This window comes from Ambystoma mexicanum, chromosome 9, assembly GCF_040938575.1.
Source record: "Ambystoma mexicanum isolate Mex_15411 chromosome 9, UKY_AmexF1_1, whole genome shotgun sequence".
Classification (NCBI taxonomy): domain Eukaryota; kingdom Metazoa; phylum Chordata; class Amphibia; order Caudata; family Ambystomatidae; genus Ambystoma; species Ambystoma mexicanum.
In genome coordinates this window covers 978,279,916-978,294,067 of record NC_090931.1, presented here as the reverse complement: position 1 = coordinate 978,294,067, position 14,152 = coordinate 978,279,916, and the positions used below count along the sequence as shown (strand labels likewise).

At 50.5% G+C, this 14,152-nt stretch overlaps 1 protein-coding gene across 1 annotated transcript in view; it reads left to right on the top strand.

Annotated features, from left to right (window-relative positions):
• The window catches only part of SLC25A12 (solute carrier family 25 member 12), an 881,399-nt gene that overhangs the window by 261,943 nt on the left and 605,304 nt on the right, over positions 1–14,152 (top strand). The window contains exon 4 of the mRNA XM_069616206.1: positions 9,793–9,908. Coding sequence (XP_069472307.1) covers positions 9,793–9,908 — 116 coding nt within the window. The remainder of the gene's footprint in view (positions 1–9,792; positions 9,909–14,152) is intronic.

The following is a 14,152-nucleotide window of genomic DNA, read 5'->3' as shown; positions in this document are numbered from 1 at the left end:
TTTAGTAGGGTGGGAAAGCGGCGCAAAGGTAAATGTTTCTATATTGAGTATGCTCTGAAAATAATCTATTTAGTAGGGTGGGAAAGCGGCGCAAAGGTAAAAGTTTCTATATTGAGCATGCTCTGAAAGTAATCTATTTAGTAGGGTGGGAAAGCGGCGCAAAGGTAAAAGTTTCTATATTGAACATGCTCTGGAAGTAATCTATTTAGTAGGGTGGGAAAGCGGCGCAAAGGTAAAAGTTTCTATATTGAGCATGCTCTGAAAGTAATCTATTTAGTAGGGTGGGAAAGCGGCACAAAGGTAAACGTTTCTATATTGAACATGCTGTGAAAGTAATCTATTTAGTAGGGTGGGAAAGCGGTGCAAAGGTAAAAGTTTCTATATTGAGTCTGCTCTGAAAGTAATCTATTTAGTAGGGCGGAAAAGGGCGCAAAGGTAAAAGTTTCTATATTGAGCATGCTCTGAAAGTAATCTATTTAGTAGGGTGGGAAAGCGGCGCAAAGGTAAAAGTTTCTATATTGAGTATACTAAGGTAAAAGTTTCTATATTGAGTATGCTCTGAAAGTAATCTATTTAGTAGGGTGGGAGGAAGCTTCTAATAGTTATCCTGATTTAATGGCAGACGCGAGCAAGTGTTGCTTCTCTGGGCTTGTGCAGAACTATTCAGGGCTCCAGTGGGCGGGCGCTCAGGCGTCAACCATAGCCCATAATGATGCCCTCTCACCACTGCCGGCTACCAATGGAGGAGTGAGCAAGGAAGCCTAACCCTGTGAGGAAACGCATATTTTGCAACACTGATTCATGTCCGTTACTTTGGAGCCTGCACTGCACGCCGGTTGTGTGGCATGAAGGCAGTGGATTGATTATGGAAAGTTTTACTAAATGTTTAGGTCTTAAAAAATAAATAGTTACAAACATCGAGTCTCCATTTTAATTCCATTTGAAAACACATTAGCTTAAATAATAATGATACAGTGAATACAGGATTGCACCTTAGTAATGTGAGGGTAAATTTGACATTTTGAGTTAACTGCGTTACGATAGAGACGCACCCTTTGAGATAGGCTGGGAAAGTCTCCATTCAAGCATTGTGCCTCCTGCTACACCTGTGATCTAAAACTAAGGTTCTTGGCCCTTTCCTATTCTCTCTCTACACCTCTCTCCTTCCCCCTGTTATCTCTTTATTTGGTATTTCTCAGCATTTCTATGCTGATGACACCCTACTCTTTTTCTCTTCCTTCTCCTCTGACCACCACCTTAAACTCTCTTCCTGTCTTACTGCCATTAAAAAATGGATGTCATCCCACTTTCTTTCTCTCAATACTGATAAGACTGAAGTCTTATTATTTCCCTCCAATACTCTTCCCCCTCCCTTTCCTCCACCTTTCATTTACTTTCCCCCCTCTAATCTTCCTATCTCTGCCCACGCTCGCAATCTAGGCATTCACTTTGACTCTTCCCTCTCCTTTGCCCACCATATTTCTCTTAACTCTCGCACCTGTCGCTACCACCTCTTCAATATTCGCAAAGTTCGCTCCTCCCTTACCTTCCATGCAACAAAACTCTTAATCTCCTTCCTTATCTTCGCTCGCCTCTTCTATTGCTCCTCATCTTGCCCCTCTCAAATCCATCTGCCACTCAGCCATCCGTACCCTCTGTCTCTTTGCCCCGCATGGCTCCATTTCTTCTTCACTGTCCTCCCTTGGCTGGCTTCTCTCTTCCACTCCCAACTAAAATTTCATTTCCTCTGTCTAGTCGTTAAGTCTCTCCATGACCTGGCTCCCTCTTATCTCTCCTCTCTCCTCTCTTTCTATAATCCCTCCCGCTCCCTCCTTTCAGCCGACCAATTTGTTCTCACTTCCCCCCTTCCCCATGTGCTTCCTCCTGTTTCCGCTCCTTTCAGCTCCTAGCCCCCCTGCACTGGAACACCTTACCTCTCTCAATCCGCTGCATACCTACCTTTTCCTCCTTCCACTCTTTCCTGAAATCTCTCCTTCTCCATTCCCTGCCATGAATCCTTCCCCACCTCTCATTCTCTCCCCTACCCATGAATCCTCCCTATGATCCTCTCTTCCTTCCCCCTTCCCCTTATCCTCCCTCATTTTCACCCTATTCCCCCCCTGTCTCTTCCCTCCTCCTTCCTTCCTCACCCCTTCCGCCTTCTCCTACAGATTAATTGCTCTACTTACTGTTTTTATTGGTTTGATTCATGATTGTAAATTGCTTCTACTGTTATATTGTTCTATGTATTCTGTTTTAATGTAAAGCGCTTTGGATGAAAGTGGTATATAAACAAAATAAATACAAATACATTGGGCCTCATTATGAGTGTGGCAGCCTGGAAATAAGGATGCGGTAAGCTTACCGGCACCCCTATATCCAGGCCGCCACACTACAAGTCTGCCTGCAGGGGCCGTCGCTGCTCAACGGCTCCGGTAGGCAGAGTTGTCAAGTAAGCACCGCCACTGTTAGCAACGGTGCCAGTGTTTACGAGTCCCCATTCCCAATGGAGTCCTATGGGGATCCGCAGGAATGGGGACTTACCAAATCCTGCGCCGCTGGGACTTGTAATGGTTCGGTGGCACCGAGAACTCAGGCGCCGGAAACACAGTTTCGGGGTCGGTGGCACCCCACCAGTGGCACTGGCGGATTACCGCCAAGCTCACAATGAGGTCCTTTTTATCTTTATTTTACATAATGGTAAACCTTCAATCTTCACTTATTTTATTTTAGTAAATTAATGCAGTCTTATATGTGTTTTTTGAATGCGTAGTGATTGCACGTTTTCTTTTTGGGACAGGGTCAAGATTGATTTGCATACGATTGTCACACATCTGTAATGGCAGAGACAGACTAAAAACGATGGAATTAGATAGTAAAGGTGAAATTGACAGTGGTTAGGAAACTTTGGCGCATTACTTTTACTATGAAACTGTGGATCCAGTTTATGGAATATCACTTGTGCTAAATGTAAGGCTATGGAAATGCGTTTGCCTTCCTAATAGTACAATGTTATCCTTATGTTATTGAGACTGATACATCACAACCTTTGCCATTTTCATTGTTGGGATACGTACATTCTCCAGCATGGGGTCTGGCATGGATTCACATGCTCATGAATATTCCCCGTCGTCAGGCTGGGAATCCTTGGTAAAGAAAAAAACCAGTATCAGTTTCGTTTCTGATCTGTCTTTCGTAGTAGTAACCAATCACTGGTCTCTGCGTCATACTGACCACAGCCAATGACTGCCCTCTACCTAAGCCCCGCCTCTGGCAGCCATCTTCAGATTTTTACCGCACGTTCATGTGTTGGGATCCTCGTGCTATTGCTCTCGAGCGTTAGTGCTATTTTTTCACGTTTTTTCTCAAAAACTTTGTTTTTTCGGTCAAAAGAGCCTCAAGCTCCACCGACTCTCCATCCGATCAACGGGGACCCGTGTCGGATTCGTCTACGCCCCTCAAGGGTGAAGATTTCGTCGAGCTACGCTTTTGGAGGATTCCAGAAGTTTCTCAGGCCCATCTCGGTCATGGCCCAGGAGAAGGGAAGCTCGACGCCCGGAAAGCTGTTCAGGGTCTGCCCTGGATGCCAGCTGCAGAATGTCTTTAAGGAAGACGAACACTCCTTTTGTCTTTACTGCCTACATGAGGACAAGACGCACGTGGAGAAGGACTATGCGTTTTGCGGCAACATGTCGGAGCGGACCATGAAGGACCGCCATCAACGTCTCGCCAACTGGCTGGAAGGGAAGAGCCCGTCCGGCGAGAATAAGAGGAAGAAATCCGAGCGGTCTTCTAAGACCTTTGAGGACGCCCCGGCGACGGGGGTCCAACACAAGGCCAAGCACCGCGAGTCCGCTGGCACCGGGACCGCCGAACGGTCGGGCTCTACGGGCGCCAGGCAGGGCGCACCCTCCCCGGCACCATCAACCACGAGCCAACGCTCTGGGTCGGGTAAGAGGAAGGCCGAGCACCCGGCGAAGCTCCTGGAGAGGCCCCAGTCGAGCTCGAAGGCGGAGGGGGAGCGAGGCAGTGCCCCCCCCTCAAGGAGAAGGCGGTGAGCGCACCTAAGGTGGTGAAAGCCTTAATCCATCCGGCCAAGGCCTCTATCGAGACAGTCGCAGCGGCCCTGGCTCTGCCTGTGGAGGTTACACCAGTGGCAGCGACCTCGGGGCTCAGAGTCTCCCTGCCACCGCGGAGGGAGTCCTCTTTTATGCCCATCGACAGGACCCCCGTGAAACCTTCGACGGAGAAGAAAAAGGGGGGGCAGGAGGTCGTCGTGGATTCGGCCTCAACCTCTGAGGAAGAACTGATCGAGGTCTTAAGCCACGGCATTGGCGTGGAAGAAGACCAGCCCGTCGGGAGGGATCCCGACGCAGGAGACGACGACATCGTCGAGGGTACCGACGGGGCCCCTGACCGCCCGTCGGACTCCCCTCTACCAGCGCCGCAAGACAACTCGGCGGCCATTTTGTTGGCTATACAGTCCTTATGCTCAGAGATAAGGACGAGACTGCCGTTACCAGTGGAGGAGCCACTCCCGTCGGGGGACCCGGAGCCAGGCCCTTCGGGCAGCCCCCCTCCTAAGAAGAGAAGGATTCACCCTCCACCTCCTTTTCAGCCGTCGTGACCCGTTCAGCCCTCCTCCCCGTCCACGACTCGAGGGGATGACACGGGGACTGACACGGCCGCGACGGGTACGGCGACGAGGTGTACGACGATGATCTGCCGTCGTCACCTTCCACCCAGGCTTCCCCGCCCGACGAGATTGGATCTTTTCACTCCATGATCGCCAGGGCATCCGAGCTCTTCCAGCTCTGCCCTGAGGAGAAGAAGAAGGAAGGTTTCCTTTATCAGCGGCGCGAGGCCAAGAGGAAGACGGTCCTCGCGGTGCCTCTGCTGGACGATATTTGGGATGAGGGCCTTGCCCTCCTCAAGAACCCATCCACGACGCCGGCTAGAAAAGACCGGTACGAGAAGAAGTACCGGGTCCCGGACGCGGCCCCCTTGTGCCTCCGGGCACAGCCTACCCCGGACTCCGTCGTCTCCGCGACGGCCAGGAAGAAAGCCGGGGGGTGCGGCCTCCACGTCGACTTCCCCGCCGGACGGCGAGGGAAAGAAATTGGATACGATGGGGCTCAGGGTCATCTCGTCTGCAGCGACGACGATTAAGGCGGCCAACGCTTTAGCTATCGTAGCCCGCTACGACAGGGAGCTGTGGTACAAACTGGCTCCCCTGCTGGACTTCCTACCGGACGACAACAGGGCGGATGCCCTAGAGATCTTGCAGGAAGGTGAGGTGGCGTCGGACCACGCCATCACGATTGCGACGGACATCGCCAACACAGGATTTCGCCAGTTGGGCAACGGCGTGTGCCTTAGGCGGCGTGGATGGCTCGAGGCTACGGACTTCCGTCAAGACGTACAGACCGGAGTCCTGGACATGCCGTTCGATGGGAACAACCTGTTCGGGAAAAGAGTGGACGATTCCCTTCAAGCCATTAAAGCGGACACGGAGACGGCCCGGGCTCTCGGGGTTCTCCAGCAACGGTGGCCGCCCTTTCGGAGCGGCGGAGGCAAGGGCGCCTCCAAAGGTTCCGGCGGCGGATTTTCCACCTACCGTCAAGCGGCCCGTTCGTCGTCTCAGGAAGCTTACAGGGGACGAGGCAAGTCAGGCGGACCCCGCCGTCGTCGCCAAGGAGGTCAAGGCGGCAAAGCTTCGTCTAAGCAGGATTGAACCGGCCGTGGGGTCGGGCACCCACCGAAGCACCCCGGTGGGAGGCCGGCTGGCGAGCTTCGTCAGCGTGTGGGAGTCCATCTCCACAGACCGTTGGGTGCTGGACGCTCTAGCCCAGGGTCACGCGCTCGAGTTTCAAAGAAGGTGCCCGCGCGTCGCCCCGTGGCCAGGAAAGAGCTTCACGTCCCTCAGCTTCTCCTGGAGGTAAATGCGATGCTCAGGAAGGGCGCCATCGAACTCGTCCCAAAGAGGCTTCGGGGTTCCGGAGTTTACTCAAGATACTTCCTCGTGAAGAAGAAGACGGGAGGATGGCGCCCCATCCTAGACCTACGACGGCTGAACAAGTTCATCAAGGCGCAGAAGTTCCGGATGGTCACCCTCCAGCACGTCCTGGGTCAGCTGGAGGAGGGCGACTTCCTGTCGTCGTTGGACTTGGAGGATGCCTACTTCCATATTCCCATCCTAAAGGGGCACCGAAAATTTCTCAGGTTCGTGGTCCAAGGGCGTCACTATCAGTTCAGAGCCCTTCCCTTCGGTCTACGGTCGGCACCCAGGGTATTCACCAAGTGCCTTGCACCAGTGGCGGCGCAGCTGCGCCGAGAGGGGATCCACGTCTACCCCTACCTGGACGACTGGCTCATCTGAGCCAAGACGAGGGAGCTCGCCGTGGAGCACACGGCAAGGACCGTCCAACTTCTCACGGACCTGGGATTCTCCGTGAACTACGCCAAGTCCCACCTGGTACCCGCGCAAGTCGCACTGTTTCTGGGAGCAAAGCTCGACACAGTGTCCCTTCTGGCCTCCCCGTCGGAGGAAAGGACCAGGGCCATCCGGGGCAAGGTGCAGCAGATGTTGGTTGCCGACGCGGCCAAGGTGAGGTCCATCAAGTCCCTCCTCGGAATGATGTCTTCTTGTATCTACCTCATTCCCATCTGCAGGCTCCGGATGCGCCCGTTGCAGGAGTTCCTGGACGCGCGCTGGATCCAAACGACGGGCAACTTCGAGGAGAGGATCAAACTCGATGAGAGTTTCCGACGAGCGATCCGGTGGTGGGGCACCCGCGCGCATCTGACGGCGGGCATGGACTTCCAGACCCCAGGCCACCAGGAGACAGTGACCACGGATGCCTCCCTGGAAGGGTGGGGAGCGCACACCGGGAATCTGCACGCGAGAGGCCTTTGGCTCCCGACGGAGAAGTCCCTCCATATCAACGTCCTGGAGCTCCGTGCAGTGTTTTGGGCCCTCAGGTCCTTCCTTCCGTCCCTCAAGGGCAAGGTGGTGAGGATCTTCACGGACAACACCACCACCATGTTTTACATCAGGAAACAGGGCGGAACCAGGTCCCCAGCACTGTCCAAGGAGGTGCAGGACCTGTGGCATTGGGCCGTCGCCCAAAGGATGTTTATGGTGCCGTTTCATCTGGCAGGGATAAAAAACACCATCGCCGACTCACTCAGCAGGGAGCTGCGCTTGTGCCACGAGTGGGAACTACGGCAGGATCTAGTGGATCGCCTCTTCCGACGGTGGGGCACACCCCAGATCGACCTGTTCGCGACGGCGACGAACTCCAAGTGCCGGAGGTTCGCCAGCAGGTTTCCCCAGCCGAGGAGCATGGGCGATGCTTTCTCGTTCCCCTGGGAAGGCCTGTTCCTATACGCGTTCCCTCCTCTGCCACTGCTGATCCGGCTCATCAACCAGCTCAAGAGGTCATGGTGCAGGATGATCCTCGTCGCACCTGCGTGGCCGAGGCAGATATGGTTCCCGGACCTTCTGGACTTGTCAGCGTCCCCGCCGATCAAGCTGCCGGTGGACGCGGATCTGCTCCCCAGGGAAGGAGGTGCCATCCTCCACCACGACCCGAAGTCGCTGAACTTGCAGGCCTGGCTCCTGCAGCGCTAGAGTTTGGAGGATACGACATACCGGCCGACTGCAGAGAGGTTCTTGCAAAGGCCAGGGCGTCCTCGACTCTTAAATGCTACGGACACAAATGGAAGAGGTTCTCTGTCTGGTGCCACGCACAGAAGATTAACCCTCTGAGGATTACGGCTCCCCAAGTGCTGCCGTACCTGTTGACGCTGGCCAAGGCTGGACTGGCACACGCGTCCATCAAGATTCATCTTGCTGAGATCTCCCGATACACCAGAACCACGGGGCAGACGTCCTTGTGGTCTCATCGTCTGGTGAAAGAGTTCATGAAGGGACTGTTCAGATCGTTCCCGCCGGTGAAGGCACCGGCCCCGGCGTGGGAGCTCAACGTGGTGCTGACCAAGCTCATGGGACCTCCGTTCGAGTCTCTGCACTCGGCCCCGTTGAAGTTCCTGTCGTGGAAAACAGCGTTTCTTGTGGCCATCACCTCCGCACGACGAGTGGGAGAGATCCAGGCCCTATCTTGCAAGCCACCATACTTGACTTTTCACGACACGAGGGAGGTGCTCAGGACGCACCCCTTCTTCATGCCCAAGGTGCCGTCGGACTTCCACCTCAACGAACCCTTGGTGTTGCCTGTGTTTTTCCCGTCGCCTTCGTCGCCGGCTGAGAGGACTTTGCACTCGCTTGATGTGGCTAGAGCGCTGAAGTTCTACGTGGACCGCACGAAGTGTCTTCGGAAGACGTCACAACTCTTTGTGAACTTTGGACCTGTCAATCAGGGGAAGGCTCTCTCGAAGGCTTCCATTTCCAGATGGCTCTCCGGCTGTATCATGTACTGTCATCGGTTGGCAAACCGACCGCTGCCTGGCCGTCCGAGAGCCCATTCCACCAGAGCGATCGCAGCTACCACGGCGTTCCTTTCTGGTGTGCCCCTGCTGGACATATGCAGGGCTGCTACGTGGAGGTCGACGCACACCTTCACGAAATTCTACTGCATCGATCGGGATTCCAGGGAGGAGTCCAGGGTCGGCCAAGCAGTGCTGCGCAACCTGTTCGCCTGAGGTGAGCCTGGTGAGGAGGTAAGATTGCTTGATGTTGAGTTTTATGTAATGCTTAATGTTGAGTCTTTGCCACCTCCCGTGGTTGTGCATGTGTGTACTGCTATGTATTCTTTATTCATGAGCATGTGAATCCATGCCAGACCCCATGCTGGAGAAGGAACAAGTTACTTACCTGTAACTGTTGTTCTCCAGCATGGGTCTGGCATGGATTCACATGCGAACCCTCCCGCCTACCCCTCTGCGGCTCTTCACTTGGTCATACTGCCACTTCACGTGCTTCCAAATCTGAAGATGGCTGCCAGAGGCGGGGCTTAGGTAGAGGGCAGTCATTGGCTGTGGTCAGTATGACGCAGAGACCAGTGATTGGTTACTACTACGAAAGACAGATCAGAAACGAAACTGATACTGGTTTTTTTCTTTACTGAGGATTCCCAGCCTGACGACGGGGAATATTCATGAGCATGTGAATCCATGCCAGACCCATGCTGTAGAACAACAGTTACAGGTAAGTAACTTGTTCCTTGGGGCTTATTTTGCAGTTCCCTGTAATTCTGCTGCCGGGACCCATTATGTGTACACTTTCAAGTAAATGGTTCCCTGCCACCGAATTTTCATCATTTGCATGGCAGGAGTGCAAGTGGAGGGCACAAAAGGCAGCTGCCGCGCAAATTGAATATATTCATGATGGAAAAAGCAGACTGACTGTTTAGGAATTCCCAGCATTTGCAAATGCTGGAGTATTTTTATGGCGGAGCGGAAGGGAGGGTATTACCCAAATTGTTTGTTTACAATTGTTCGAATTTAAAGGGTCACAATTATATGGGGTTTCCCCCCACATATATGTTACAATTGACCTTCACAATTCGATCAATTGTGAAAAGGTCAATTGTAATTCGAACAGTTGTAAAACGAACAATTCGTATACAACCGAAGGGAGCAGTTATGCCCCTCCTCACCGTCATACAAATCAAGGTACATTAGCTGTAACGGAGATGAACTACGTAAAAGGCTGTTGTGCATTTATTACCGTTAAGACGAGCTCAAAATGAGCTCCGTTGTAGTGATGTTTCTTTTCCTGTAAAGTATGCAAAGATTGTTTCTCTTAAAAGTCCCCTTTTTTGCTTGTAGGTTGATCTCTTTTCAAGAGTTTTTGGCCTTTGAGTCTGTCTTGTGTGCGCCCGATGCAATGTTCATCACAGCTTTCCAACTGTTTGACAAGAGTGGCACAGCAACGGTAACGTACGGTAAGGAAAGACCATTCAAATGTGAATGCAACTTCTTGTGAAATGTGCCCGACACTATTTTTTGTTGCTTCCCAGAAACGCTACTTACCGAGTCTGTTAAATGTAATGTTCAAACTGTGCATCCCTGCAGAATTCAATACATTTATCACAAAACGGTGGATTACATTGGGTGGCAGGATGACCTAATGGGACACTGTGCAGCATCTCCACCCATATCTATTTCCTGGTTCTATTACTTCTGCTGTGGTCTTTCTTAGTGCCAGCTCTTCTATAGTCACTGGCTCCACGGCTGTACCAGATGGAAACGGCTCAAGGCCTGAGTTAATAAATGGAGAGTTTCCCTGGCCTGTTACCACGCGGTACAGCCAGTGGAACTGGTGATTGAAATTTTAGCACCGCTGGAACACCACAGAGATGCTAAGAGCAATTAAACCATGGGCTGCACATTTTGTGGGTGAAAAGTAATAGGCACCAAGAGGATGGAGTATGGGGCCCGAGCAGAGCGCCTCTTCCATTTCAGTGGTGAGGTTTGATTGGGGGTGGGCGCATTAGGAAGGAAGAATGGGACAGGACATCTCCTGAAGAGGTAAGAGGAGAGGAGGGGCCGGTGTGGGCGGAGAGGGGAGGGAGCAGGGAGGGAGGGCAGGGAAGCCAGGGCGAGGCAGAACCGCAGATACTAAAGGGGAAAGGGCCAGCCCGCAACTTGCACTGGACATCAGTCATGGCCGCCCACTTTCCCAGTAAGATGATTGGCAGCTTGGCATCTTCATAAAATGTAGGCACCTTCAATTCTGCCTGCACTCCTGACATATCAAATTCTCTTCAGATGAATTTCTTTTATGGCTATAATCTTTCTTTGGATTTAGGTGCGCCCTGTGTCAGTTCAGAAATGTTTATGAAGTTGGTCATTCTCACTGTGGCTGTGGGAGAGTGGAAGGAGCTTTCAAGGCTTAGAAATACATTTCAAGTCAAAGGGACGCAGGAATTCAAGGACATCATGGCATGTGGAACTGTTTGGATTTGCTTTCACTTTGGTCACAGCCCTGTGTGTTGGGCTTATAAGGTTTCCTCTAAGTCGGCTCACGTGAGTCAGATGGAGGGTGGCGAACCTCTCTGGATTGTTCTATGTAGCAATGCAAATGATCACTTCCATGCATAGAGCACCCAGTGGCTGCTCCCCTTCAGAGCTCCTGGAGACTGCCCCTGGGTGTTAACGGTGTGCGGTATAAATCAACATAACATACCTTCAGCTGACGTCACCTGCTGTGTTTTACACTACAAAAGCTTTGGCACTTTTAGCATGCAAGAGTTCAAGGCCAGCTATTGCCGTGAATGGGACAGTGCCCTAGTACAGGGACCCAATTCTTTTTTTTCTCCATACCTTTATTTACGCAGACAGGTAGACAGATTGGACCCAGGCCCCAGGACCCTCATAAGGGGCTCAATGTCTATGTCTGTATTTTCCATATGTCACTGTTTTCCTAAGTGTAGATTGAAACTGCCTCGACTTCAGATAGATCCTTATAAACCACACATAATTAAAAGTGATAGAATGGAAAGGATAGTTGTGTTGCACCCATCCTTTGCCTCAAAGGAGCATCTGTTTTTCTTCAGAACTTACTGGGAGAACCGCTACAAGGCACATTGAACACCCATAGATCTGCTGCAAGGAATTGTGCAAACTCAACTTTGCACTTTCATTCTCGTCATATTTGTTTGTCATATATGTTTGATGATTCTTATAGCAAAATATGTTATGTTAATGTGCTTTCGTCCTGCACCACGTCACCACCGTAGTAGTTTCAAGGGACCTAACTTGCCCTTAGAGTGACGCATGGGGGGAGATATCCAGTTGGGCGTTAGAGACAACCAGTAGGGAATGTTATGTTATGTTGATTTATGCTGCACAGCGCTGTCATTTCATGTCTCCATGCACTCTCACAAGTCTAAAAAAGGCAAAGTGGAGTGCGTTGGTTAGGCCTAGAAAGAGGAATTAGAAAGATGTGTTGCTCAGTTGTTGATGTGTGTAGAACCAGGAGTAACTGGCCTCTGTGCATGTGTGTTTTCTAGGTGTGCTTTATTTTGTACACTCGAGCTGTATTGTTTCCAGATGGGAGAAATCCAGTGTCTGAGTTGTTGGGTGTTTGGGGCTGGTAGGGGTTTATGATTTGGTTTTGAGAAAGATGTGCGGTTTAGGGGTGTTTAGCGGGCGTTCCTTTCTAGCTATCTGGGGTGTATATGGTAAGTGTGATTGAAAAAGGAGATGTTATTAGGTTTTGGGTATCTAGTTGTGGATAGCTTCTAGGTACAGTGGTGCTATGCAATTCCTTTTTTTGGAAGGCCATTGTGGAGTGGCTGAAAAAAGGTGTAATGTGTTTTCCTTGATATATTGGTGTCATCAATTTGGCAATTTAGGTTATCTGGATCCTCTCGATCCACTCACGGAGGGATTTGACACTGAGATGCCTTTGCAGAAGTGGCTTGTGCATTGTATGGAGATGATGTGACACCCCTGAAAGCGATGATCACTGTCTGGTTGATGTTGATCTGCTTCATCCGGGCGAGTTGAAAAAAACAGGTTTTTAGTAGTTTCCAAAATGTCAGGTGTTCCCCCGTCATTTGGATTTTCCTTAGGGATCGAATTCCTTTGTTTGACTATGAGAATGGAGAAAGCAGTTAGCAGTTCCTCTGACTTTAGCTTTCTCATAGTACCTTGTATCTATGCAGAGGTCACTACTTGATCTCAAGAGTTCTTTTTGGCTGGTATTGTTTTTTTTTTATTGGGGGAATTCAGCTCCATGTCCGTGTAGTGCTCTATGGGCAATGCAGAGGGCTTGAAAAATTATGTTTGAGGACAACTGTTTGATGATTTATCAAAATAAGCAATTTTATTCTGAAAGGAAATATGCAAAAAATTGCGTCACTATCCCTACTCTGCTAAGGGATTCCCTGCCTAACCAAAGCTAAGGGAACAAACTCTAACACCGGATGTCTGTCCATCACACTAAGCAACAAATACAAAAAGAGAACACATGGCAATACAACATAACATGGACAACACTCATAGTTTCTGAATAACCTTCTAATGTCCTGGATAATTCCTTTCCCCAGGATTCAAGGTCAACTCTGTTAATGTTCAACCAAAGAAAGAATATATCAAATCAGGTTCTTGAGTCAAAGTGAACTAAAGTTGCAAGTATCTTCTCCTTGGTGAAATATCCACTTTCAACTTCCACCAAATTGCACCAATGGTAATCCCAACCACAATGATTTGTCACTTCCTCAAGAAGACTTGCCACAGTTTAAAAGAAATGCAATATTCACAACTGTTAGTGATACATAGTTACTGGTTGACATCTAGTATTTCATTGGTTACAGTTTTAGAATTCACATTGGTATATTTGTCAGGATGACTTCTCAGTGCTGCTGCTTCCACTTCAACAATTTTACTTCTACTTGATTTACCATGAGAACAGTCACCTTTGTCTCACAGTACTTCAGCTTGTTTAGACTACTGCGTGTTGCATCTACTGACAACCAAATATACCACCACAGCTTCAGTGATTTGGACTTCTAGACAGGCTTCAACAAGATATAGTTTAAGGTACGTCAACACCTCATGGTAGGCAAGGCACTCTTCCTCTGACTATCTGTAACGCTCACCTGATTCCCGTAGAGGCGCCGGTCTTGACTGGGCGTATACCGTATCTTCAAAGGTGATGTGTAACACATGGCTGGCTCTTTGGGCTGGACCTCTGTGCACTGTATGTCTGACTCGTAAGATGTCTGCAGATAGAAAATATGGGATTAAGGAACTGGGTTATTGAATGTCTCTCTCTTCTTCCCTTTCTCTTCTCCTGTAGAACCCCAAAGGTTAACGCTCTCACCTTAGGTAAGTGAACGCTGTGCTCTCCATCTGCCTCGGGGCAGGGTGCTGTAACCAGTTTCTTCACTGGATAAGGGGAGCAGGCCTCTTGACTTCAGTGGACTGCTGTCCGTCGTTTACTGCACGAACTGTAAGTTTCGAGTATTTCTAATGTCTTTAAAGTCTTTAGTAATGATGTCTCTTGTTTTGCAGGGTTCCGGCGATGGCGGATGACGGGCTGAAGTGAGTTGAAGATGGAGCCCGTGTGATGAATAGAAGCGCCTGGAAGCACGTAAGTAAGCGCTTGTTGCCTGCTTCACGATGCGCTCTAACTGTCTTTTTATTTTGCAGGTACAAGTTCGGAGCGGCTGCAGGGTGC